The sequence below is a fragment of the Symphalangus syndactylus genome, chromosome 19 (genome assembly GCF_028878055.3).
Source record: "Symphalangus syndactylus isolate Jambi chromosome 19, NHGRI_mSymSyn1-v2.1_pri, whole genome shotgun sequence".
NCBI lineage: Eukaryota > Metazoa > Chordata > Mammalia > Primates > Hylobatidae > Symphalangus > Symphalangus syndactylus.
The window spans coordinates 21376035-21403744 of record NC_072434.2 but is presented as its reverse complement, the minus strand read 5'-3'; the positions used below and the strand labels follow the sequence as shown (position 1 = coordinate 21403744).

The following is a 27710-nucleotide window of genomic DNA, read 5'->3' as shown; positions in this document are numbered from 1 at the left end:
ACTTCCTCCTAGGGTCGGGAGGCCACTGTGCTAGAGCTGCCCACATGGAAGAAGAAGTGACCTAGGCTGGGTGGGTCCATCTCTTGACAAGGAGACATCAACCTGTGAATTGCACTTTGAGTTTTCATCATGCTTGACTCAACCCAGGGTTGGTCCATCAAACGCAGGAGCCCTTTAGGGGCAGCATAGGGAAGTGGCCAGGGGGTGCCATGTTTATCTGATGTCCAGGCTATGGGAGTCATTGCATGTGTGTGTCATGTGAGAAGTCATGACACAAAGGTAACAAGCTGGGAGTGAGAGCCAGGTTCTGAGTGGTGCCCAGCTTGAAAAATGAAGGTGCTGGAATTAGGGAGGTAGGCCAGAGCCATCTGGCTTGCTGCCTGACAACACTTCCCCTTCCAGGACCACTTTTAACAGGCCACGCCCACACATGTCCCCTTCCCTGTGTCATCCTGTCGTCATGAGATATCACCTAAGCCTCAGGCATGTGAGATTCACCAGGAAGATCCCTAAATTTCAAATACAGCAATATTCCATAAGGGCAGAGACACTGACAGTCCCAGGTGCATCCTCAGGTGCTCAGTGTCTCTGAATAAATGAATGATGCATGGATGAGTGTCTTGGGTACCACATGTCAGGCCCTAAGTGGGTCAGATTCAAAACTCAGCAGCACTTACGGACGTGTGTTGATTTTCCTATGACATTAAAAAAGGTAGGAAAAAGGATGGCTATGATTCACACCAGGGGTACATGAGGCTGCACACTGCAGAGAACCAGGTCAATCCTTTACTTTTCCAGACAAAGGGAAACTTGCCTCAACAAAGTAATAAATTTCCTTTTCACAAACCTGAGATTGTCCAGAGGGTTTGTCTCCCAGCTTTGTCTCAGTGCCTTGCTCCAACAGGCCAAGCTGGGGCTTAGAACACAGCCTGACCCTGAGATCATTGGACAGGATGATATTCTGTCTTCTCTGTGCCCTGCTGGGCAGGTGGCCGGATATCCCTTCTTGGCCTGGGAGCTGGGACCATTTGAGCCCTTTCTAGGCCTGGTCTATAGCAGTGATCTTGGAGCCACTGCAACCCTAAAAACAGAGCAACACTCATTCTTCCATGACAAGCCTTGTGGAGGAGGGTTATGGGTTAAGGACTCGACATTTGCAAAGCAAGCCATCTCCTCCCACAATAAGTATACATGCAAGAGAACCAGGGCAAGGCAGGGGACAAAAGGAAACCAAATTTTTCTGGCACCGAAAAGCCATCAGAATTAGAATGTGGTAACCAGGAAACTATGTGGAGCTCTATTTTTACATTTGCAGTTTAGTTAGCGTAATGGCTTCCTCATGTGGATGCCACATTGTTAGAGCCTAATGATCTCCATGCACCTAACCCAGCGCTTGTTCACGATTATTATCCGATGAGTTGATGAGAGGTCTTTTACTTTTAACGTCTGTTGCAGACTAGCATTAGGAATCCCCCAGACTTGTCAGCTGGAAGACCACCCTCACTGGTTAGATGTGAAACTGCCTGCTAGATCATGGTTGGGTTCCTCCGGGGGAACAGAGTGCTGGGGAACCTTTGGAGGAGGGTTTTACCAGAAAATTGAGAAACACTGGCTTTCTCCAAGGCTTCTAGGGAAGGGGAGCAGGGTTCACTGCACTGCCTCTGCTCTGGTGCTAGCTAGTTGTCATGGTGACCCATCTCTGCCGAGGATACGCCGAGCTCTTTGATGGGTTGGATGGGGAGAGAGATTTGGGATTTGCCTGCCTTGTGGAAGAGACTTCACTCTTCTGAGCTTGAAGAAAACAGAGAAGAGAGGAAGAGAGGAGGCAACTGAAGGGTTTCATTTTATGCCTTGCCCTCTCACTCCCAAAGTCACTTGGGGCATGACATGACTCATTCATTCATGTATTCTTTCATTCAATCTACAAACCATCAGTGTTTGCCCTGTGCTGAACACTGTGCTTGACAGTGGGGTAAAAGACAAATAAGACTTTGACCTGCCTTCAAGATGTTCACAGCCCAGGGATCCACTCCAGTGATACTTGTCTAGAGAATTTGTTGGGATCCCAGAAGCTGTGCCCAGTGACCTGCCCCTACAGGGGTTGACAAGGCAGCCAGTCAGTCCTGCCTCCCTCCCTAGGCCCCATGGCATGAGGAGGGCACTGAGCTTATTATCCCATTTTATAGAAGGAGAATTGGGTGCTTTGGAGAGTACTCCATCAAATATTTATATAATTCACAGAATCCAGCATAGTTATTTCACAGTTATTGATCATGTTATTTCCATATCAATTTGTAGATGGCTGGGGGTTTGGGGGCTTTTTTTGAAGCTCATGTGTCTTCCCTTCCTGACCATGAACTCATCTTGCCCCCCATCACCTAGCACAGTGCCTGGTGGTCAGGGTTTGGTGAAGGTATGATTTGAATGAATGAGTAAGGAATCCAAAGTAAGTGGTTGCAGAGCTCTAAAATTTATCCCCTATGAGCCTGTTTCTTCTCTACCAGCTGAGAAAGACCAACCAGTCTTTCTCTGCTCCTTTCCCAATATGCTTTTCTCTGTCCTCCAAGCTCACTGAATGGGTTTGGGGGGTGAGTGCAGAGTCTGTGAGGGGAGCAGGAAAAGGCCAAAGAGCTTTCTCAGCCTTGTGCCACTTTCTTAATCTGCCTGGACTCTGGGCATAGAGTCCAAACAAGGCTTTCTAGTATTTATATAGCAGGAGAATTTCCCATGATGACTTGCCTCCAACCTGGGGCACTGGGGATGTTCTTCATATATCCTGAAGGCCACCCACCAGCAGCTGCTCCTTCTGCCTCTGCCCTGGGGCAAGTGTGGAAATGCCCAGCCCACCGGTGTTTGTACATGTGCCCTGACCCTCCCTGGCCCATCTGGCTCTCTTGGTGACAACCCAGCGCCGGTCCCATCTGCTCACTCTTCCTTTGGTTGCAGTCAGCGCTGGGTAGTGCATAGACCACCATCAGATCTTAATTTGGACAGCCAAGAGAAGCCAAGGCTGACATTACTGTGTGCCCACGTGTGTGAGGCTGTGTGCAGGAGGACTGGGAAAGGTTGCCCCAAGGCTTATGCAGATTCTTTAATGACTTCCACTTTGTGGCATGTTTGAATGAGCACTAAGTGGACCCACAATGAACGGATCTTTTTCTCATCATAGCATGTGTCATCGGGAACAAGCCAGAGCCTCCTCCCTGCCTCCTTCTCACACGAGGGTTGATATATATAGAGCATGGGTGGGGCAGTGTGGAGTTTGGCCTCATACTAGGGCTGTTTTGCTTTTCTTCCTCTTTCTTCTCCCTCGTTGAGCTGGCTCCATCTTTAAGCCACAGTGAAGTTTTTCATGCCTTGTGGATTTGAAATAGGCAGGGATAGAGTCTTCATTCTAAGACAACTTGCAAAGCTAGCAGGCCTAGGGCAGGAGCAAGGAATGGTAACTACTCTCTGGGAGAGGAGTTTGTTCTGGGGGTTTCAAACCAAATCCAAGTATTCCTGGGCTACAAATGACTTGCATCAAAGAACATAGGAAGTCAAAGCTCTAACAAACTTTATAGATCTCCCAAATTTGGCCTCATTTTCAATGAGGGAGAGAGGAGACTCAGAGAAGAGAAGTGACTTGCTCAGGACTGCATAGGAAGTTAGCAGGTGAACTAAACCAGGACCACTGTTTTCTGACTCCTTAAACACTAAAAAGAACTAAATCGTAATAATGACTATCACTTATTGAATACCCTACTATGTGCAGGGCATAGTGCCAAGTGCTTTACATAAAGTCCTTCATGAATACCTTATACAATCCTTTGAAGGTGTTATTATTACTCTGTGTGATGGATAGGAAACTCAGGCTCAGAAGGGTTATATAAAAGCTGTCTGAGGACATCCAGCTAGCAGGCTGTGCCAGGATTCCATCCCAGGCTTGTCAAAAGACCAGACTCTTCTCTTACTCCCTGCCTTCCCAGCTGCCACCAGTACTCACTCAGTCGCACACTGTCCAAGCTCAACTCAGTCTCCCTTAGCCTCTGCCAAGCAATGAGGAAGGAAATGGGATCAGTGAGCCACAGTCCCTGCTCACATCTCCCTCAATCTGAGCAGGTCCCAGGTTGCCACTGGCATCCCTGTCACTCCAAACCTATGTCATTTCATGCTGAGTTCACACCGCTGTGTTCTTTGCCCTCTGGGGACCTCCAGGCCAAGATGAGCCTTATGTCCCAGCCATCCGTGGAGAGAAGACATGCAGACAATTGACTAGAAAGTAGAATAAGTTCAGGGGCAAATGATATTAGCCGTGTTCTCAGAGCTTGAGCAGGTTGGTGCTGTTGTGGGCCAGAGGTGGCTTGGGAGTGCGAGGGTCTCTGGAGACACTGTTGGGTAAACAAAGCAGCAATCTAGGACCTGGTAGGCTTCCAGGAACTGGGACGGGAGGTCATAATAGCACTTGTAGCAGCAGCCGACACTTACCGTGGCTTACTGTGAACCAGGCATTGTTATAAGCACCTTTAATCCTTCTAACAACTGCATGAAGTTTGGAATCTAACTCCCTACTTGCCTTGCATCACAGCTTCCTCACTTGCTAGCTGTGTAGCCTTGGGGAACTTATTTAGTCTCTCTGTGCCCCTGTGTCCTTGGTTGTAACCAAGGATGATAACAGTGCTTTCCTCATAGGGTCCTGTGAGAATTAAATGCATGGATATTGGTAAAGCGCTTAGAAGAATGGCTGATACATAAGAACTGCTCAATACGTGTTTGGTGTTATTTGTTATTGAGGCAAATGATATTATTATCACACTCACTTTGCAGATGAGGAAACTGGGATAGACAGGTTAAGTGGCTTGCCCAAGGTGGTCTAGCCAGGATTTGAACCCATGCAGCTGGTCTTCAGAGGTCATGCTCTTAACCATACGTTCCGTGACCTCACTGGAGGGGAAGATGACTCAAGTCTGGGAGTTCTCCCAGGGAGGCCAGGAGAGGCAGTGGGATCACCAGCCTGGCTCTGGGAGGGGCCATGAAGGAAGAGGCCAGATAAGTGAGGTCATCTGAGGTACCTGCTAGAGGGGTTTGAAATAGAAACTGCAGGAGTCTGGATGCTATTTCTTTAGAGGAGTACAGGGGGAGGGAGGAGAATGACTTTTCAAGACAATATTTGGCTGGAAAGGGGATTTATCTCAAGGCAGTGGATTTGACCCAATGTTAGCCATTTCAGTGGAGTGGCAAGAATAGCAGAAGCGGTTAGCTTGGAGCCTCTTTTCCCCGTGGCTACATTGGACTCAGGCCCTCGCACTCTAAAAGGTGTGTGAGTGATTCTACATGGTTTTTGCAACTATGAGTGGTCCACATACAGTACAAATCCCTTGCTCTCCAGATCCTGATTGTGATCCCAGAAATCAAGAAATCTTGGCAAGACCCAGCTTCCCTGTTTCTTGCTGCACCAAGAAAACCAGGACCTCTGCATTGCCCAACTCCAGAAGAAATTCATATCCAATTGACAATTTTTTTTTGTTTTTTTTTTTTTGTTTGTTTTGTTTTGTTTGAGACAGTCTCACTCTGTCACCCAGACTGGAGTGCAGTGGCATGATCTCAGCTCACTGCAAGCTCCGCCTCCTGGGTTGATGCCATTCTCCTACCTAACCCTCCCAAGTAGCTGGGACTACAGGTGCCCACCACCACGTCCGGCTATTTTTTTTTTTTTTTTGTATTTTTAGTAGAGACGGGGTTTCACTGTGTTAGCCAGGATGGTCTTGATCCCCTGACCTCGCTATCCACCTGCCTCGGCCTCCCAAAGTGCCAGGATTACAGGGGTGAGCCACTGTGCCCGGCCCATTTGCCAATTTTTTATAAAGCACTTACTGTGTTCCAGGTGCTATTCTAGAAGCTTGGAATACATTTGTGGACAAAATAGGCAAAGACTTCTGCACTTGTGGGCCCTTTATGATGTAGCCTAGAGCTGTGCAGTGTACAACCTGTGCAGCTGTACATGATCTACATGGTGGCCCTGGAGAAGCCCCAGCTCTGGAATATGTCTCCCACCCTAAAGAGCAGGAGCAGAGCTGTGGCCTCATGACACTCCTGGGACTATAAGCAACAGCAGTCTGTGGGCCACCCCCCTTCACCCTGAGTGCTTGAATAGATGAGGAAGGTGATAAACTTTCCCCTGTAGTTTTCCTAGAGAATTACCCCCTATACCCAATACCTACCTGTCTTGGACTTGGCAGCCTCTTAGCAGATTTTTAGAGACTCAACTCTCCAACCTGCAGTGATCTGCTTCAGCTCCTCCTAGGAAATCTCGACCCCTTGTTTAGTTCTCCATGTGTCTATGAGCCATGGAAAGGTTCTGGGAAAAAGGACACTTAAGGAGAGGTGGCCTGGTTGACAGGAATCTCTCCAGCTCAGACTACTCCATACAACTTTAGAGGTTGTTATCCAGGGAGCTATGGAGCAGTTACAAATTTCAGCTGTGGGAGGCGGAACTATTTGCTAAACTTCCACCACCGCTGCTCCCTACTTCTCTGGCCAATCCAGTAGGCCTCACCTCAAGTGCAGCTCTGAAGATCTGGCCCCTCAGATCTTTTGCCTGGGCAAAGATTGGCCAGCCCTCCTTATAACTCTGAACTATGGTCTCCCTGGGAAGGCCCAGGGCAGACAGAGAGCCTACAGAGCGGGGCTTTATCTCAAGATGTGCTGGCTCCACGCCACTCTCGGCCAAGGCTGAAGTCTCCCTCCAGCACCACTGAATGGGCAGAAACTGGAACACACCATCCCATGCCCCCCCAAACCCCTTTGTAAGAGGATTAGGGTCCCCTGGTGAGAGACTTCCCTCCCCACTATAAGGCTGCGGGCAGGCTTACACAGAAGGAACTCTGGAGAGAGGCAGTTGAAGAGAGTGAGGTGACACAGACACAATAGCCAGAGAGATTAAGTGCTGAGAATTACCCCAGCCACAATATTCAGCCTTTAAAAGGGCGGAAGGAATAAAAAACCTGCCTTCCTGGGTGGTGGGAGTCCCAGGCTTCAGAGGGAGCTGAAGATAATTAAAGGTCAGGACTTAGGAAGGGTCAGCAAGTGTGGGGTCATCCACGTCAGACCAGATGAGCCCAGCGTGGAGGGGAGAGCAGAGAAATGCTCAGTTGTCCCTTCTCTCAAGAAAATCCTTCCAGGAGAAGGAAATGAGAGTGTCCTGTGGTATGAATGATTGAGGTCAGATAAATAAGAGAACTTCCTGGCAGGAGGAAAGCTCAGCCCCAGTGGAAGTGGAAGGAAAGCAGCCTGAGGTTCATATAAACACTGGCACAGTCCAGGGGCAAAAGCTGACCTCATGAGCTCAGCGCATCCTTCCTGCTGAAGAATCTGAGGTTGCATGCAGGCAGGAGGGAGCACAGAGGTGGCAAGCCCCTTGCGATGACATCAGGCCCCGTGAAAGGCAACGTTCTCATCATGGCATTGGAACTCCCACCCATCACACCAATGAATACTCTTAACATTTGCAGAGCAATTTTTATATGCCAAGTAATTGCCAGTGATTATTCTATTAAAATTCATTGAAATATGAGTCCATGGCATTCCTCTGTTAGGTTTAATGCCTCATTCAAAAACCTAACAAAACTCTAATAAAGCACAGAAGTGCCAACTGAGAAAATGAGTGCAGCCACAAAATGGGAATATCTTTCTCTCTGGGGTAGTAAGAAGGCCAGGTTTCTTTAAACCATCTGTCCCAGCTGGTTCAGACTAAGATGGGTAAAAGCTTCTCATTCCTTTTGCAGTTGTCTTTACTTTTTTAGAGTCAAGAATCTCTTTAAGAATTTGACTGATATTATAATATATCCCCCCAGATAAATGACATATTCACAGTATTTGGCTTATGTTTGATGGCTGGTACCGTGGACCCCCAGAATCCAGTCTGTGAACGTAGATTAAGAAGTTCTGTTCTAGAGTAGTGATGTCATCACTGTGTTGACAAGGTCACCACAGGTTTGGGCCTTGTGCTTTTCCTCATCAGGTTTTTGGGTTTGTGTGGCCCACAGTGAATTAAGAGGATTTATTGCAGAGTAAGATTATCTCCAAGGTCCCTCTTAGTGTTGTGATTTAATGACCTTAAAACAACCAATTATTCATGGACAGGTCAAATTCAACTCTAGATTTGCCCATCCCGAAGGACACATGCTCACACAAGGAGTTTGTTTGTCCCCATCCAACACGTGGGCACAGCCACAGGCACACACCCTACCCTCTCCTTCCTTTGCCTGCCTGGAGTTCTCCCTCACAGGCCTGCAGCTGCCATGACAACTGATCTGGGTGGGTCATGGTCTAAGGGCGATGTACCTGGGTGGTGCAGAGCTCTGCTGAGGCCCAATGTGCAATATCCACCCCAGTGGTGTGTATGGGACAGTTGCCATGGCAACATACAGGAAAAGCACATGTGGGAAACATCTGGACTTCTTAACCTGGGCTCTTTATTAGCCCAAGGAGCACAGGGATCTGATTTTAAATGAGTACAGTTTCAGACAGAGTACCCTAGATTAGGTGTTCTTCTGCCTTTCCCTACTAGAAGCCCCTGAGCAGAGGGAGCAGAGATTCTCTAACTCCTCCCCCCACCAAATTTCTTAGATGACCAGCTGTATATATTCTCTTAAGGCCACATAGCAAATCAAGAAGACAACCCAGAACCCCCAAGACTTGAGATTAGGGAAGTCCTCAGAAGATCCTGACTTGTTGGGACTGTCAGGTCCACTGAAAGTGACCAAGACCCCAGGACATAGGTCATGGGGCTGAGCTATGAAGCGACTGGTGTTGCTACAGACCACCAGCGCTGTCTGAAGGATTCTCCTCTGCCACATTCTCACTCCCAGGATTCTGTGGGGCAGTCTTAATGTGACTGCAGTCCTAGACTCATGCAGACTTCAGGTGCAGCAGGTGTCTGGGTTACAGGAGCTCCTCAGCAGGACAGGCAGGAGAGTCAGGGCCCTCATTCCCATTCTTCACTCCCCTTTCTAATACCCAGTCCCCCTTTCTCTGCCAGGGTCCCAGACTTTCTGGCTGTTGGGTTCTGTATGTCTTGGAATCACATGCAGTTGTTATATTAAGCAAGTCTCTAGAAATAGCTGCATGGTAATAGCATGAAGTTATGGGAAGATGTGGAACACACACGGACATATATTCAAATTCTGATTCCACCAGCGGCCTGCTGTGTGGTCTTGGGCAAGTGTATGTCTCTGTAAAATGAAGATAGTGATAGCCCCTGCTTCAAAGGCTTTATGAAATGATGGACATTACATGTCTAAGAGGGTCCCTGGCAATAGGAGGTGCTTAGTAACTGTAAGATCCCCTGTCCTTCAGTTCAGCAAGCATCAGTGAGCCCTTACTAACTAACCTATGTAGGGCACTTACAATTCAGCTGGCAGGAGAGGATATCTCCCTGGGATATAAGTAGGCAGAATGTGGGTACCCAGCCCCTGACTATAATCAGTGGGTAGGAAAGGCAGAGCAGTGTGCGATGGGGTAGTCAGAGAAGGCCTCCTGGAGGAGGTGGCTCTGAAGCTGGGCCTTGAGGGGGGAGAATTGGATTTGAATTCATATAACAGAAGGCATTCAGGAAAAGGGCAGAGCAAAGCAAAGGTGCAGGGGTGGGGTCAGGCCTGGAGCAGGGGCATTTAGAGGAAAGCATTAGAGGGCAAGGTTGTCAGCAGGTGAAGCCAGAGTGGGGAAGGGCTTGAGTACTGCGTGTTGGCCAGCACTGGCCTCTGAGGCAGCCAGATAGCAGAGGCCAGGGGACTGTCCTTCCCTGGGAGGCCAGTGGGGTCATCAGGTCAGAGATAATGCTTCTCTGCAGGAGATCATAGAGTTCTGGCTTTAAAAGAAGGAAGGTCTCAACGCTTGGAGATCTGGACCCCACTCCCCAAGGAGAGGAAGGAGAAACCTTGTGCTTTGTTGTGCACTGCCAGGGCTCCTCTGCTGAGAAATCAGTCACGAGAACTCGAAGTCCCGTGTTCTAGCCTGGGGGCCGGGACACTTGGGAGAAGCAACAGCCCAGCCCTGAGTCAGACCTCCCTAGCCCCTGACTTTCTAGCTGAGAAACCCTTGGCTGAAGGAGGGGCCAGTTTTTTGGATTCCAGCCCCTCCCCTCCCCTCCCAGGTCTGGAACAGGCCCTCCCAGGAGCCTTCAACCAGTTTCCACTCCCTCCAGGGCTACACAGCTCCGAGAACCCTGCCTCTGAAGGGAGAGCCTGTGCCCCGTCCCCGTCCCAGCTTGGGAGGCCCCAGCCTCCAGCTGGGGACATGGGCTCCAGGCTCTAGTCTTGTTTACTTGTGTGACTAGAGGTGACTTGTTTTCCTTCTAAGGGACCTCATTTCTGCCCTGGTCCTTTCACACGACAGGCAGGCTCATCCCTGCTCTAACCTTGCCCTGTTGGCGTAGAAATTTGTGTCCAGGCAGCTGTGAGCTCCAAGGAATGTGAGTTGTAGCTTAGAATTTCTCGGCATTTCCACCCTTCTGGAAGCTCCCCCAAGACGGTTGAGCTAGAGGGCAGACCGAGGCCCATGACCTCTGGCTCCACTCCCAGCCTCTAGTTTTCTCTGCCTCATTTTCCCCAATAGACCGGAAGACAATAAATCTCTCTCTGGAGCCCACACACCTGATCTGTAGCCCAGAGGAAAAATCCCCAACCACTGAACTCAGGGAGTCTTCTGGGGCCAGAGAGGGTGAGCCGGGGACCTGCAGTGTCCACAGAAATATCTCAACTACCAATGCCCTGGAGAAGCAAAGTCAGTGGCTGGGCTAATGGACCAATCTAGGAAGGCTTCCTGGATGAGGTCCTGGAGGTGTGAGCCACTCAGAGCATCCACATTCAACCACTGTGTCTAGTGTCTCCTTTTTTTTCAGGAGGTGGGAGTGGGGGATGGGGCTGAAGTCCCAGCTGGGATTACTGCCTGGGCTGTGAGGATACCTTGCCCACTTTTCGCCCTGTCTCCCGGAGGTGTGGTGAAATTCTCCCCATGCCTCTGGGCAGAGCAGAGATTTAGGGGCAGAAGAGGGTCTCAGCCCTGAATGCCCCAAGGTCATTCCTCTGAAGAACTGGAGCTTCCTTCAAAGGAGCAAGGCAAGGGTCCACTGGCCTCACTCTGGCCCAGGGCTTCAAGGAAGGGAGAAAAGATGCTGCTGGGCCACCATCCCAGAAGCTTGGCTTCCATTCCACACACCAGCTGCACTGTGTCTTGCCGCGGGGTATTAAGAGGTCACTGCTGTTTACAATTCCCTACACATCTGTTCCGAGTCACGCATTCATTCATTTAATCAATCGTCATTCACCAAATATTTTTGAGAGCCCACTATGTGCACCGAGCTGAGATGGGTTTTGAGAAAAAGTTCAACCGAAGATGGATCCTTGGGAAACACCAATGGGTGAATGACGAATGACAGCCCTGAACATTAGGAAATGATTAAAGTGGCTGCAGTGAACTGCGTGGGGAGAGTCAGGGACGGCGGCCTAGAGGAGGCGGATTTGGCCTCAAGAGGGGCCAGGGAGAAGAAAGGACTCTAATTCTACCTCCAAAACCAGCTCCTCCTGAAGCCTTCCCATTTTGCTTGATGGCGACTCCAATCTTAGAGCTGTCCAGGTGCAAATCCTTGGGGGACATTCTTGGTTCCTCTCTTTCCCACACACCCACATTTGGCCAATAGCAAATTCTAACAGCTTCAAAATACATGCAGAGCCTAACCACTTCTCACTACCACTACAGTCACCGCCCAGTTCCAAGCCACCATCATCTCTCACTTGGGTGACTGCAACTGCTTCTGCCCTTGAGCCCAGCAATTTGCTCCCCAAACAGCAGCCAAAGTGGCCTTTTCAAGAGGGAAGCCAGGTCATGTCACTCTCTGCTCCCAGCCTACCAAGGCTCCCATCTCACTGGGAGTAAAGTTTTGGGTTGCTTAAGAAGTCCCATGTTTTGGGTGCTCAAAAAGTCCCTGCTGATAGCTGGAATGACATGAGGGAATGACATGGTGGAGAAAAGGACAAAAAGAAGTGGGGAGCAATGGCTACAGGGCTTTCCACAAAGGCAGGGGTGTTGGCATCTGCTAGGGAGGTGATGAGGAGACCTCATGGTAGGCATCTAAGCAGAGAAAACATATAGAAAATGCTTGTCACTCAGTTGGGCAGTGACAACTCCATGCTGGTCCAGAGTGAGTGGGCTAGGCTTGAAGAGCCATGTGGCTGGGTTCCTAGCCCTTGCTCTCCAGATCCTGACTATGGTCCCAGAAATCAAGAAAAACCTCCCCTGCTCTGCCCTTAACCCTGGAGGAAGCCAAGTATGGGCTCATGTGCCCCCTTCTCCCTCCCGCAGATCTCCCCTTCTCCCAAGGTCTCCCTCCCTCCCTCCCTCCCTTCCTTCCTTCCTTCCTTCCTTCCTTCCTTCCTTCCTTCCTTCCTTCCCTCCCTCCCTCCTTTCTTTCTCTTTCTTTTTCTTCCCTTCCTTCCCTCCCTCCTTTCTTTCTCTTTCTTTTTCTTCCCTTCCTTCCTTTCTTTCTTTCTTTTTCTCTTTCTTCCCTTCCTTCTTTCTCTTTCTCTTCCTTCCTTCCTTCCTCCTTCCTTCCCTCCTCCTTCCTTCCCTTCCTTCTCTTCCTTTCCTTCCCTTTTCTTTCTCTTTCTTTCTTTCCTTCCTTCCTTCCTCCCTCCCTCTCTTTCTTTCTTCCCTTCCTTCCCTTCCTTCCTTCCTTTCTTCCTTTCATTCTTAGATGGAGTCTTGGTCTGTCGCCCAGGCTAGAGTGCAGTGGTGCGATCTCGGCTCACTGCAGCCTGCTGGGTTCACGCCATTCTCCTGCTTCAGCCTCCCAAGTAGCTGAGACTACAGGTGCCCACCACCACACCCAGTTAATTTTTTTTTTTTTTTTTTTTAGTAGAGACGGGGTTTCACCGTGTTAGCCAGGATGGTCTCAATCTCCTGACCTCGTGATCCGCCCGCCTCGGCCTCCCAAAGTGCTGGGATTACAGGCGTGAGCCACTGCACCTGGCCTCTTTCTTTCTCGCACCCGGCCTCTTTCTTTCTCTCTCTCTTTCTTTCTTTCACCCGGCCTCTTTCTTTCTCGTTCTCTTTTTCTTTCTTTCTTTCTTTTCTTTCTTCCTTCCTTCCTTCCTTTCTTCCCTCCCTTCCCTTTCTTCCTCTCTCTTTCTTCCCTTCCTTCTCTTTCTTTCTTCCTTCCTTCCTCCTTCCTTCCCTTCCTTCTCTTCCTTCCCTTTTCTTTCTCTTTCCTTCCTTCCTCCCTCCTTCCTTCCTTCCCTCCCTTTCTTTCTTTCTTCCCTTCCTTCTCTTTCTTTCTTCCTTTCCTTCTCTCTCTTCTTTCTTTCTTTCTTTCTTTTTCTTTCCTTCTTTCTTTCTTTCTTTCTTTCTTTCTTTCTTCTTTCTCCTTTCCCTTCCCTTCTCTTCCCTCCTTCCTTCTTTCTCTTTTTTTCTTCTTTTTTTTTTGAGACAGGGTCTCACTCTGTGGCACAGTAATGCAATCTCAGCTCACCGCAACCTCCGCCTCCCAGGCTTAAGTGATTCTCCTCCCAAGTAGCTGGAATTACAGGCATGTGCCACTATCGCCCAGCTAATTTTTGTATTTTTAATAGGAACAGGGTTCCACCATGTTGGCCAGGCTAGTCTCGAACTCCTGACCTCAAAAGATCAACCCGCCTCAGCCTCCCAAAGTGCTGGGATTACAGGCGTGAGCCACCATGCCGGGCCCCAAGGTCACCTTTCAAGGTCAATAAGCTGGGGACAACCTGGCCCACCTTCCCACCCTCTCCTCTCTTTGGCTCTCCCTGACCCCCAGTTCTCCTAACACAGTCCCAACTGACAGATTCCCCAGACCCCCCACAGACACCCGGGTTACATCCATTTCTAATCACAGGGGTGTGAGAATGTGAAATCACACAGCATGCGTCTCCTTGGCTGTATGCCTACATCTTCATTCCTCAAATTGCTTTAAGTTATCTGTCAACAGATGTGGTCAAATCACTCATCCTATCGCCATTCCAGAAACTACCAATGACTTTGGAAAGAGAGGAGTGGGGTGATGAGCTGGTCTTTGAGGCGCTGGGGATTGGGGACTTTCATGTTCCGAACCAGCCTCTTTCTGCACCTCCCCTTTAGAAACTTAGTTACTGACATCACCAGCACCCCCCCTGCCCAGCCAGGCCTCTCCCTCATCACATAACCTCTTCGTTGATCATTGATGGTAGGATCTGTCTTCAGAGGACAATTTGAAGCCTGTCATTCTAGAGAAGGGGTAGATGGCCGAGTGGGAGGGGCTCAGGGCTGGGTTTGGAGATAATGTGACAGGGCATGTCCTTCTCTTTTTAGGAATCACTCGAGGAACTATTCTGTACATATTGGTTTTATCGACTGATGTTGGAATGGCTGTTGCCACGGCAGCAGAGCGCTCCCACTGCAGTAGAGGATAGTGGGAAACTCATGGGATGTGAAAAGAATCAATAAAGAGCCAGATAGAGGGAGAGGTCACATTAGGGAGTGTCAGAAACTTCCTGGATGCCAAGATGGCTATTTAAAGGGACCACCACCTGGCCGTAGCAAGACCCTTTAAAGAATGACAGTGCACAGAGACTGGCACTCAAGGGGATTGGCACTGAATTAACCCATGAGATGTGCATAGAAGGTGTCTTCCATTTTATAAACTGACAGGTGACATTTCTTGCAGGACGGAGTGTGGAGCACTAGGTTTAGATGGTAGGGAGGAGGCTTCTCTTATTGACAACACTTTTTTCTCTTCTCGAAAGAAGCAGAATTTCAGGAGCCGTTTATTGAAGGAAGGGAAAGGACTTGGGATTTGGGGAATAGGATATCCCATGAGAGCATGTGACAAGGTACAGAGGAACAAAGAGGAATAAAGACAGGGGGAAGGGACCAGGCCAAAACACCAGATCAAATGAGAGAGCAAGATAACCAGGAAGGAAAGAAGGAAGATCTGGCCCTGGGGAGGGGGCATAAGGTGACAAGCAAATGCAAGTGGACAGAGCAACAAGTGGAATCGTGTTTTGTAGCAGTTCTGAAGAATTTGAGAGGGACTAACCTACAGACATGGGTGTCAGAGATGAGGGACCAAATTAAACCATGGGAGAGGGCACCAGGTTTTGCTCACAGCAGAATACCCTGGGTGGAATGTGTCACAGTGAAAATAAGCTTTCTCAGCCAGGATGGTAGCCAGTGAATTTCCCTTTGTCTGCTAAGGAGAAGATGAATTTGCATGCAGAAAGAGAATATAGAGACAGCAAGTAAGAACAACTGTAACCTGGTAAGTCAGAAAATAGGTGTTGTCGGATTCTCAAATTGCTATTTTTAGGAAAGGTGTGGTTCTCATGTGATTGAATTAGGGGCATCTTGTATAAATTAGAGAATGACCAATGAATAAGGATGAGGACTGTAGAAGTGATGGCTTGTGACTTCATTACAAGTACCCTGAAGGATAGGGTAGGAAGGGCATGGTCATTCTTACTCAAAGATTTGGCACCAAAGATGGAGCTTGATCCCTTGCTTGAGCTGGGACCTCATGTTTGGACATAAGCATGGGTACTTTGTGTGTGCCCAGAAAAGAAAGTCCCATGATTGGCCTCATCCTTTGGGCACTCTCTGTGCCTTTGCCAAGTTCTGGCATGATACCTCTCACATTCCTTTAACCAGTTCTTCACTGCTTGTCATTTCCTATCTGGAACCACGAACCCTGGTTCCACCCCTGAGTTTCCTAATGCTAGACATAAGCCTCTGAAGCCAATCTGCATTGTGCATTGCAGATGGTACAGAATCCTCTTGTAAACCTTTGTACCAACTCCTGTCCTCCACTCCTCTTGTTATTCTTATAATTGGAATATATACACCCATGTCTGTCTGCCTGAGATGAATGTGTTGATGTGTGTGACATTGCTTTTTTCACAGGGACAGGATTATTATTTTCCCAAGTCTTGTATTGTCTACCTTGTACTCCCTGCCAGACAGGAAATACAAGAGTCCAGAGTTCCTCGAGGACAGAATTGCCACCTTTTTTCTGTGTCTCCAAGACAGCCAAGAGTCCATGCTTCTTACCAAACACTTCTCTGCTTGAGAACTCTATATTCTCAGTGCCACTTACCTTTCTGCTATGATCCCTGTCATGGCAGATTTTATGGCAGCTCAATCTGGAAGGCAGAGAGTCCTGAGATAACACCAGAACCCAAGAGTCATGCAGGGTACAGACCCAGCGTACAGTGCTCAGGCCTCCAAATCCATTTAACCAACAGAGTTGCAACACCTGCTCCATGCAAGGTGCTGAGTGACACAGTTCTATACCCGGAGAGATCCTGTGCTGGCGGGGAGACAGAGACACAAATACATTTCACACCAGGCAGCAGGTGATGATTAGTGTTAGGAGAGTGTGTGAACCGTGAGACTCACACACAGAATTCTTCAGATTCTAGGAGAAAGGGAGGAAAGGAACTAGAGAGTTGCAGGTTGGGTTTGGGGTGGGGAGATAATCTGATGGTTAAACATTCTAGCAAAAAGTGCTTAGGGCTTTATAATCCCTAGAGTGTGGTTCCATCTGGGCCTACCCCTCCTGGAGTAAGCTTTGCTTTCAGAGAATTCCCCTCCACTTTCTCCTGAGAGCCTTTTGCTCAGGCAACCTGGCCATGACTTGGGAGGCCATTCGAGGATGGGCAGTGTCCCCTCTACTGAGGTACAGTCCTAGGCAAACTGCAGACTACTCCATCTGGCTCTTGTTCCCCCTCCACCTCATCCCTGTCCCCTGGGTCCAGTTAGGAGGAAAGGAAGAAGGGCTTGGGAAACATCTTTTAAAAGCATTCTGCTGCTCTGCTTAACTCTGGCAGGTAAGGGACCCAGTGCAAAGCCTCCTCTTGATTCCCTAGGTTTGACACAGGCCTTTACGGTTCCAAAGCCCTTCTACCTGTGAAGCTGGTATTCTAATCACTATAAAAGAAAACAGAACCAGAGGGTTTCAATGACTTTGACAAGGTCATTGATGTTGTTAATTGGAATAGAAACCCAGTCTCCTGATCTCAAGAGTTACTCCTTCCCCTACAAAGCCCTCAGGCCCATCCCCAGTCAACCCTAGGCCCCTTCTCTCCAAACCACCGGTGTCCTACCCCCATCCCCTACCTCCTGGGCTCAGGAGGGCAACCTTGAGCCTCAGAGACTGAAGTAGGGCGGGACTGGGAGTTTCCTGGGGGAAAACCAAAGACGGTTTGGGGTTGGGGGAGGGGAACGAGCACCCTGGATATCATTCCTCCACCCCTCTCCCGACATCTCTCCCAGGCCCACGGGCCCACTTTCCCTCCCGCATTCTGAGCCGCCCTCCCTCCGTCTCTTTTACCTGCACCTCCACACCTCCTCAACAGATCTTTATCCTGGACACGGCAGGGGGTCACCCGTGCCCTCCGAGAATCCAAGAACCCGCCCCGCTTCTACGCGGAAAGCTGGGAGAAAAACTGGTCCGATCCTTTATCTCCCCCCTACCCCCCACTCATCCGCCCCTGCAGCTCCGCTCCCAGATACCTCCCCCTCCCGAGCCAGAAATAGACACACTATCTCTCCCCCACCTCCCTCCCCGTGCGCACACTCGCTCCCCTCCTCCTGTTTGCTCCCCGCCTTCCCCTTCCCCTTCCCTCCTTCCTCTGCTCGGAGCTGCAGCCTGCAGCGTCGACTCGGGCTGGCTGGCTGGCTGGCTGAGTGTGGCCGGGGCGCTGCCCGGCAGTGCGGTGTCCACGGGACTGACAGGCAGGCAGGCCGCGGGCTGGGATCCCGACACCAAAGCACCGCTGGGCGCCGGAGGAGCCGCTGGGCTTCCATCCTTCCTTTGACTGATTTTTAAATTTTTAATTTGTATTTTCCCCGCCGCCCCGCCCCTTTTCCTCCGACCCCGCCCTATCGCTCCCCGGCTTCCCTGCTCTTTCCTTTTTCCTGGCTTCCTTCCTCGCGTTTCTTTCCCCTGCGCCCTCGGCTTGCCTCCCTCCCTCTTCCCTCGCTCCCTCCGCCTTCCTCTCTCCTTCTTCCTCGGTTTCTTCCGTCCTCTCTCTCCCCCTCCTCCTCCCCCGCCTCCTCCTCCTGCGCTCCCGCCCCCTGCCCCCTCCCCCCGTGCCTGCAGACGCGCGGATCGTCCATGCGCTCCTCGCGGGCAGAATGCTGGGCAGCAGCGTCAAGAGCGTGCAGCCCGAGGTGGAGCTGAGCAGCGGCGGCGGCGACGAGGGCGCGGACGAGCCGCGGGGCGCCGGCAGGAAGGCGGCGGCGGCGGACGGCAGAGGCATGCTGCCCAAGCGCGCCAAGGCGCCCGGCGGCGGCGGCGGCATGGCCAAGGCCAGCGCAGCTGAGCTGAAGGTCTTCAAGTCCGGCAGCGTGGACAGCCGTGTCCCCGGCGGGCCGCCCGCCTCCAACCTGCGCAAGCAGAAGTCACTCACCAACCTCTCTTTTCTCACGGACTCCGAGAAAAAGCTGCAGCTTTATGAGCCCGAATGGAGCGACGATATGGCCAAGGCACCCAAAGGCTTAGGCAAGGTGGGGTCCAAGGGCCGTGAAGCTCCGCTGATGTCCAAGACGCTGTCCAAGTCGGAGCACTCGCTCTTCCAGGCCAAGGGCAGCCCGGCGGGCGGCGCCAAGACCCCCCTGGCTCCGCTCGCGCCCAGCCTGGGAAAGCCGAGCCGGATCCCTCGAGGACCCTATGCAGAGGTCAAGCCGCTCAGCAAGGCGCCTGAAGCGGCCGTGAGCGAAGATGGCAAATCGGACGACGAGCTGCTCTCCAGCAAGGCCAAGGCGCAAAAGAGCTCTGGGCCCGTCCCCTCAGCCAAGGGCCAGGAGGAGCGCGCCTTCCTCAAGGTGGACCCCGAGCTGGTGGTGACCGTGCTGGGAGACCTGGAGCAGCTGCTCTTCAGCCAGATGCTGGGTAAGTCCTGCCGCCCCGCCCCACCCCGCCCCTGGCTTTCTCCTAACCAGCTGCTGGGGAAGGTGTGGGGAAAGCGAAGCCCCCTCCCCTTGCGCCTTCCCGGAGGGCCCTCCTGTTCTCGATCAGGCTGTGATGGGCATTGCGCCCAGATGTGCTGAGCTGGCCCACCTCCAGATGCGCATGGCTCAAGTGTACCTTCTTAAAGACATTACAGGCGGGAACCCGGGCTCGACTCTGGCCTGCCCGAGGTGAGGCTGGACAATGGGGTGGGGGTGGGGGGTCACAGGCTCTCAGGAATAGAGCCAGAATCCCAATATGGCAAAACCTGGGACTGGTGGAAACCTCCGTTGTGGCGTGGCCTGCGCTTGACAGGAGCATCCCGCATTGCAAGGGGAGCGTCCAGAGAGAGCCCGGATCTAGAGGACAGATGTGGGAGAGCAGATGTGAGGGCTGATTGGCCCCGGAACACAGCTGAGGCTCCACTTCCTCTGTGGATCCCGAGTGGGAGCGCAAGTCGGATTTCCCCGCGGTGTGAGGATTCTGGCTAAGAGAAGCGTCTAGGGCCGGGGGCGGGCGGGCTGCCAGCTGCGCGCATCTGGGCTCATGTCCTATACCTCAGCCCCGGCTCTGGCCCCAACCCCTACACCCGCAGGTCTTTTAGGGCGTGTGGAAAGCTCTGGGCTTTAGCGCCGAGACTCCTGTTTGACCGGGAAACCTTTGCCCTGTGGCTAATGGAAGCCGAGCAGGCGGGAAGGGAGGAACAAAGCTTGCTCGAGTGGAGGAAGCGCGCAGAGCTGTTCCATTGTTCTCCGTGCCTGAAGAATCTATGCAAAAAAACCCGAAGCGGGCCCCGGAACTGCTCTTTCTCTCCCCAGAGAGCCCCTGCCCTCAGAGAGGAATAGAGCTGGGATGTGCCGGACGCCAGGCGGCCATGCTTCGGGAACTGGCACGGGCACTGTTGGGGCCACGGAACAAGGACGGCGGGGCCTGGAGCCCAGGCGAGCTGCTTTGGCTGCGCGGACTTGTTGCGGTGGCTGGGATGTGGGTCCTCCGGCGCCGAGGGACCCGAGCTTCCTGGGTACCCGGCAGGCTGCCCGCCCGCTGGGGGCTGGGAAGGGGCGTGCCAATGCGCGTGTGAAGGGGCGGGGCCGAGTGACGGGCTTGGCGGGTGGGGAACAGGCAAGAGCTCGCCGGGCGGCCCTGGAGAATGCGAAGCCTGAGGAGACCGGTTCGGCCTGCCGCAGTCTTCCTAGGGACCCTCGAGTCCTGTGTGGGCTAGGATGAGGGTCCTCTGACAGGGGCAAGGATTTGGGCCTTTGGAGAACCGATCCTCACGCAGGAGGCCGCAAATGGGCTTTGCAGAGGCAATCAGGAGACTGGACAAGGGCAAAAGAAGAGCAGCCTTTTCCCCTGGGAGCCCTCCTGAAGGTGGGGTTGGCTGGCTGGGTGCAGAAGCTGACCAGGCAGCCTCACTCTGCAAAGGAAATGTGCCAGTTGGTCCTCAGTGTGGGGCTGAGCCTGTCAATGGCCCTGCCCCAGTGAATGGGGCAAGAGAGACAATCAGGGAAAAAATTAATAAATTTTTGGCAGGCACCAAGGAGGGATATGGACAAAATGCAACTGGCCCATGTGACAGAGAGCCCTGCTGAGGGACTGAAAGGAGGGTGAGAGAGGAAGGGACCGTGTGTGTGTGTGTGTGTGTGTGTGTGTGTGTGTGTGTGTGTGTGTCAGACTGAGAGAGGGACTTGGCGAGCGAGGGCAAGGGAGTATCGGGGCACAGAATAGCAGAAGGCACAGAACCCTTTTCAAGGTCAAGGCTTTACTTGTTGGGGATGACTTAGCTGGTCTGGGTCCTCTCCAGCCTGGAAGCCCTCACACTGTGGCAGAAGCTGACTGCCCATTGAAGTCATCTTAGTTGCTCCTCAAGAGGAGCCAAACAGTCCTGAGCTGGCTAGGGAGGTGGGAGGAGGGCAGGAGTGGGGAGGAGGGCAGGTGCAGGGAGGATGGGAGAGGAGGAGAAGCTGAGCTGTGGTCCCTTATTCCTGCTCAGCAGTTGTCACTTCTCAAAGTACACTGACACTTTCAGCAACGTTGGAAGTGCGGAGAGAACACCTCCACTTCCCAGTTGGGGAAATGCAGAGTCAAAAGCATTGAGGGCCTTAAAGGCATCTGAGTTCATGGTGGAAGGGAGATTCCACATTGATCTCCTGAGGCCTAAGTCGCAGCTCTTCCTAGGAGACCTGATTGAGAGAGGAAGAGTCAGCGGGCAGTGGGACCTGCCCGAGGCTGTGTCTACTGGGCATGGGCCATCAGAGCTGCCTTGATGACCCCACAGAGGGCTGAGGGGCTTAGCTCTCTGGGGTGGGGAGAGAAGGGTGGAAACTCCCACACCTGCCTGTCTCCAGCTGAAAGGACCCAAAGTTGGGAGGTGGGGAGTTGGTTCAGGCTGTAGCAAGGAAGAGCCTGGTGTCAAACGGTGGTGGGGAGGAAAGGAGGGGAGCTGGTGACCTCCAGACTAAGCTTTTCTCTGTGTGATGGGTGGAGGGCAGACTGCCTGGGGGAGGGGTAGAGGGAGAGGAACTACAGAGGGAATCCGTCTTCCAGAGCCAATGAAGGTGGTGTTCAGGTATCAGACAGGCCCTCAGTGTACAGCAGGGTGGCCGCTGGGGAGAAGAATGGTGCCTTGATGTTTCAGGATTGTGATTGAAGACACTGGGCATTTGTCTCCACCTCAGTGGGGCTCAGTGTTCAGTTATGTTCACTCCATAGTACCATCCTAGATCCAAGAGGCTGCCAAGAATCAATTTCTGAGGCGGAAAGAGGGGGTGGGAGTGAGGCAGCTTCAAGTCAGAGCCTTTCTGTAATAAAAGGGAAGGATTGAAATCTGATCATCCCCTTCCCAGAAATCAGCCGGGGTCCCAGATGGTCTAGGCAGGCTCCCTGTCCTTTCGCTAACCTTGGAAGCTGCCAAATAACTAGGGCCCCACTGGGGAACCCTAGAAACTTGGAAGACTGAGGGGTGAGTACCAAGGGCAAATGGGCTAATTCCAGGAATTAGATGCCTCTGGACCCTGGCCCAATATTCACATCAGGCATGGCTCCGGAAGAAAGGCCACCAGGCCCTTGGCCTGGGTCTGGGGGCTAAGCTGGAGGCTGCATTCCTGAGTTCTCTGTGTAGAAGTCCTAAGCTCTGTGACCCCCTCTGGGACTGAGTTTCCTCATTTGTGAGTGGAAGAGACACTCCCATGGCTCATCCTTACCCCCTAGGGATAGAAAGGGGGTGTAGATTAAGGTGATCAGACCTGGAAAATGTCCCAAGTGGCTTAAAGAGAGCCTGTATTAATACAGAGCAGTAAAATACAGATGCACCTCAATTTATGATGGGGTTATGTCCCGTTAAGCCCATTGTAAGTTGAAAATATTTAAGTCAAAAATGCATTGAATACACCTCACGTACTGAACGTCATAGCTCAGCCTAGCCTACCTTAAACGTGCTCAGAACACTTATATTAGCCTACAGTTAAGCAAAATCATCTACTTAAGCCTATTTCATAATAAAGTTGCATATTTCATGGAATTTATTGAATACTATACTAAAAGTGAAAAACAGAATGGTTGTATGGGTACTAGAAGTATAGTTTCTACCAAATGTATTACTTTCATGTGATCATAATGCCAAAAAAGCAGAAGCCGACCAATCACAAGTCGGGGGCTGTCTGTACTATAGTAACACCCCAAATCTTCCTACCTCATCTTCCCTGGACCTGAGGATCTCAAAGCAAAACCAGTCTTTTGACACTCCAGGTGTTCATGTTCCCTCCTTCTGTCCTCCAGGAAAAGGGGGCAAAGTGAGACAGCTAAGACTGCCCAAGGTCAGGGCGTAAAAGAACCCAGGAACCTGGACTTCCTAGTCCCTCTTCGTCTCGAAGGTGTCTGGACCCACACAAGAGGTTGTCATGACAACAGCTAGGCCCTCTGAAGCACAGGCCAAGTAGAAATGAGGAAGAAAGGCAGGAAGCTATTCATTTCTAAGCCAGTTGATTGATGTGAATTTTTTTGGGGGGAGGGGCAGTGCAAGGGTGTTGCTCCAGTGAATGTGCTCTGGGATGCTTCGAGTAGCAGCGGAAAGAAATGTGTTCACAAATACTTCATTTTCCTTTTTATTCAGTGCATTGTGGGGCTGGGGTGGGTAGAGAATTCTCCAAAGAACTGCCACCCAGAACAGATAGGTGATATGTGGAAACTTTTCCAGCACCCTCAGATTCCCTGAGGCCTAGCAGGAGAGTGAGGACAAAGCTCACTTCTGCCCTTCCTCTGGGCAGCAGCAGTAGTGATGGAGGATGCTTGTGGAATCACAGGCAGGAGAAAGGGCTGTGGCAAGGTGCGGCAGCCTGCAGGTTTGTGTGTATGTGTGTGGAGAAGGCACTGGCACAAAACCTTGGAGCTGTGAGGCCTCCTGCCTTCTTCCGGGTTAGCACCGAGAATATTTCTTTTCTCACCATGTCCAGAAAGTTTTCTTCCAAGGCTAGGCTTGGGCCCCCACCCAGCTCATGTTCCTCTCCTTTGGGCATTGCCTTGTTCTCACTGCTGCAGTCAAAGCTGTCAGCTTTGACTCACAGCCCATGGCTCTGCCTCTGAGAGTAACGCATGGATGAATAAGTAGGTCCTAGGGGCAGTTCCTCTACCCTGGGGAGAAGGTACAGATGGAGGAGAAGTGCCCAGAGCTACTCTGGCTCCCTGAAGCTTAAGCCAACCCAGGGAGATACCCTTTACCATCCATCACTGATGGCTCTAACCCCAGGCCACAGGCCCCTTCCAGACCTGGATTGAATGGGTAGCAGGACCAAGTCACCTGGAGTCCTGGGATGTTTCCTGACACTTTCTTCTTGTTTCACCCCTTCTCACTTTCTCTGCCCAATTTGATACCGTGGCTGCAAATGCCCACCCCCTACCACCCACCCCCATCACAAGCTGCCAACACCAGATCCTTCCCCTCCTGCTGACCTCCAATCTTGCCTTTCTCTGCAGCTATCCTTCCACACACATATACTGCACCTCACAACCTCTGACCCTGAGGGTGAAGGTGCAGGCTGCTCCATGTGGTGCAAGGGAGAGCCAGTGCGGTATTGAGCAGGCTGAGCAGAGCCCTCAGGGTCCATAACTGCAGCTTAGCCACCGCTGCAGCACACTGCAATGTCTTCCTGGATAGCCAAGTCCCTTTCTCTCTGCAGAGCGCTCCACCTCCCTCACCCTTCCCTGAGATTTCATAGAATCCTAGGATGGAAATTGTCTAGTTGAGCCACCTACCTCAAGCCAAAATTAATCCCACTATAGCATCATAGGCAGGTGGGTGTTCTGTTTACACTCTCCTAGTGACAGAGGGCTCACTACCTTATTTTCCAGGAAAGCACTCATTATTAGAAAGATATTTCTTCTGTTGAGCTTTGATTCTGTCTTCTGAGAATTTTTACCCATGAGTCTGAATTTGCTCTCTGGATGCTTACAGATGAAGCTAGCCTGCCTTTCCCAGGATCCCCTTTCTTATATTTGGGGTCAGACACCTATCTATGCTCCATTCGTCTTTTCTGCTTTTGCCTCTTCCTTCCGTTTTTCTTCCATCTGTCTTCTTTTGGAACAAGACCTGATAGGATATGCCTGACCTGTTCACCCTGACTCACGGGCCCAGTGGAGTCCAGCTCTCCACCTGGACCCCACTGTCTGCATCTCAGAGCGGCTCCCTGCCGGGGACCCACAGCACCTGGCTGGTCTTTCTCCTGGCCCAACCAGGAAGCTCTCCTCCCCAAAGCCCAAAGCCCAAAGCCCAAAGCCTTCTCCCTCTGCCTGGAAAGCCTGAGCCAGCCAACGAGGGGAAATGGATGCCACATGTTTCTCATTTGCGCTGGCTGACCTCCCCCAACACCCTGTTTGGATTACCCAGATGCGTTTGATGTCCCGGAGCCTGCGGCCTTTTCTCTCATGCACAGGAAGGGCCAGGTGGGGAGGCAGGGGTTGCCAGGCCCAGCTCACTGGCCCTGTGTGGGCAGGTTCCCTCCTATAGGAGGCAGACATCACCTCCCACACCTTCCCCCACACTGCTGCTTCTGGGGACTGGGCCTCCTGAAGGAAGCAGGACACCAGTGCCTTCAGGGTTCAGCTCCACCTTGTTCAATGAAGGCAGGTCTTTGCTTCCTTCTGACCCACAGAGATCGGGGTCAGACTGGGAGGATGCCCCAGGAACTGTTTTTATCTCTCATCTGGAGGCTGAGGGAGGAGCAGAGTTGCACTAAAGGTGTGTCTGGCATGGCTGTCCAGTGTGGGCACAGCAGTGTGTGCCTGGGATAAGCAGGGTGACCCACTTTTCACCATGTTGCTTTGTACCTCGTATAAGCACTTTTTTTTCCTCAGACTTGATGCCTTTGGAATGTGGAGGGGTGTGTTGCATAGGTGGGAAGCTCCCATTAGGGGAGAATGAGGACCCATTGGGAGTTTCCAGATTGCTCCAGCCCATTCTGGTGCTGAGGTAGGGATGGGAGGGCATGGAGAGCAGCCCATCTCCAGGTTCACCCACTAAGAGCTTTGGCTCCAGCAGGCCCCAGGCTCTCCCTGCCAGCGCTGTTGTATGTTGCGTGTTTGACACACACTTCTCCAACTCAGCTCCAGCCAAACCTCAGCAAGGCAGCCAGGGCTCGGCAGGGTCTGGGCCTTGGCCTGAGCCATCCCGGAATCTATTTTAGACATCTCAATGATACATTTCAGGACCACTGGAGCGGGTGGTTTCTCCACAGCATCTTCTAATTTCTGGGCGGCAGCTTTCACTCTGGGCTTCTCAGGGTGCTTTCTCCTGTGAGTTAGAGGTGTGGAAAGCAGGGACAAGGGCAGCCCCAAGCCCCGGTATGCTGTGTGTGCTCCCAGTGTTGGTCCTCGTGGAATCCCAGAGTTGTCAAGGTTATCCAGTTGGGGTGTTGTTTGATGTGGTCTCGTCTGGAAGGTTGAATGTTATAAGCTCCAGGTGTTTCTATGGCGAGCTGGGCTCATAAACTACGACCTTGGGCTGAGCAGGAAGATAGCGAATGTTGAGAAAGTAAGACTTAGGCAAGTATGATGAGAGCTATTGGGTTAATAGGTTGTATGGCACATGGCACAAACCCCTAGAACTCGGGTGAGGTTGGGTGTCAGGGTGTGAAGACTAAGTGTGTAGTGAATGGTATGTTTTCACATGGATCAGTGCATATAAACAAACTCACCGGCTTGCAGCACGTATGCACATACTGAAGGGACATTTGCGTGCATGTGTATGTAACAGCTGGGCAGGTTTAAAAGAGTCTGAAATATGACCCTGGTGGAACAGCTTCGCCCAAACAGACCCCTAGGCAGAGCCCGCTGGGGTTTGGACTCCTTGGCTTCTTTCCCAGAAAAGCACTGTTAAGTGCTGGTTACTCCTCAGACTCTGAGGACACAGGCCCCCTTTGCCCTTGGTGACCCACTAACCAGGCCCTTCCCTCTTGGGGAAGCTGGCAGCCACCCAGCAGGCCCTGCCTTCTCTCTGCAGGATCCCTAAGCTGTCATGGGGTCTAGGATTCCAACATCCCCAGACTGAGGCTGCTCCTGGGACCTGATTATCCCAGGGGGGAAATGAAAAGTTCAAGAATCAAAAAATCAATAATCTAATAGTTATCAATAACATGTATCAATCACTTGATAAGTGAAAGTCATCATTCTTGTTCCTCAAGCCAAAATTAATCCCACTATAGCATCATAGGCAGGTGGGTGTTCTGTTTACACTCTCCTAGTGACAGAGGGCTCACTACCTTATTTTCCAGGAAAGCACTCATTATTAGAAAGATATTTCTTCTGTTGAGCTTTGATTCTGTCTTCTGAGAATTTCTACCCGTGAGTCTGCATTTGCTCTCTGGATGCTTACAGATGAAGCTAGCCTGCCTTTCCCAGGATCCCCTTTCTTATATTTGGGGTCAGACCCCTATCTATGCTCCATTCGTCTTTTCTGCTTTTGCCTCTTCCTTCCGTTTTTCTTCCATCTGTCTTCTTTTGGAACAAGACCTGATAGGAGATGCCTGACCTGTTCACCCTGACTCACGGGCCCAGTGGAGTCCAGCTCTCCACCTGGACCCCACTGTCTGCATCTCAGAGCGGCTCCCTGCCGGGGACCCACAGCACCTAGCGGAGCTTTCTCCTGGCCCATCACTTAATACTCACAATAATTCTATGATCCTGGCACTTACAAGTGAGGAAACTGAGGCACTGAAATACAAGTAATCTGGCCGGGCAAAGTGGTTCACACCTGTAATCCCAGCACTTTGGGAGGCCGAGGCAGGTGGATCACTTGAGCTCAGGAGTTTGAGACCAGCTTGGGCAACATTGCAAAACCCTGTCTCTACTGAAAATACAAAAAATTAGCCAGGAATGGTGGCTCACACCTGTAGTCCCAGCTACTTGGGAGGCTGAGGTGGAAGGATCACTTGAGCCTGGGAGGTGGAGGTTGCAGTGATCTGAGACCACGCCACTGCACTCCAGCCTGGGTGATAGATCAAGACCCTGTGTGAATACAGGTAATCTACCCAAAGCCAGTAAAGCAAGTGAGCAACAGAGCTAGGATTTAAACTTAACCCCTATGGTAACCTGCCTCCAGGAGCCTCAAGACTCCCTCAAACCTTGAGTCTGATTCCATTTAATTCAGGAGCAACTTGTCAAGCAGTTAGTGTCGGCAGAGCACTGTGCTTCCTGAGACTGAAGTTCTGGGCCCCGCTTGCTAGGTTCTGAAAGGGTGGATGAGGAG

The 27710-nt window shown here is 51.5% G+C and overlaps 1 protein-coding gene across 6 annotated transcripts in view; it reads left to right on the top strand.

The window, feature by feature from the left end:
* NAV1 (neuron navigator 1) overlaps positions 1-27710 on the top strand; it is a 288925-nt gene that overhangs the window by 91519 nt on the left and 169696 nt on the right. For 5 of the 6 annotated variants that reach the window (XM_063613243.1, XM_063613242.1, XM_063613240.1 and 2 more), the window contains exon 4: positions 18125-18916. The exons of the other annotated variant lie outside the window; for it this stretch is intronic. In XM_063613243.1, the coding sequence (XP_063469313.1) occupies positions 18125-18916 (792 nt within the window). The remainder of the gene's footprint in view (positions 1-18124; positions 18917-27710) is intronic. 6 annotated transcript variants of the gene reach the window in all.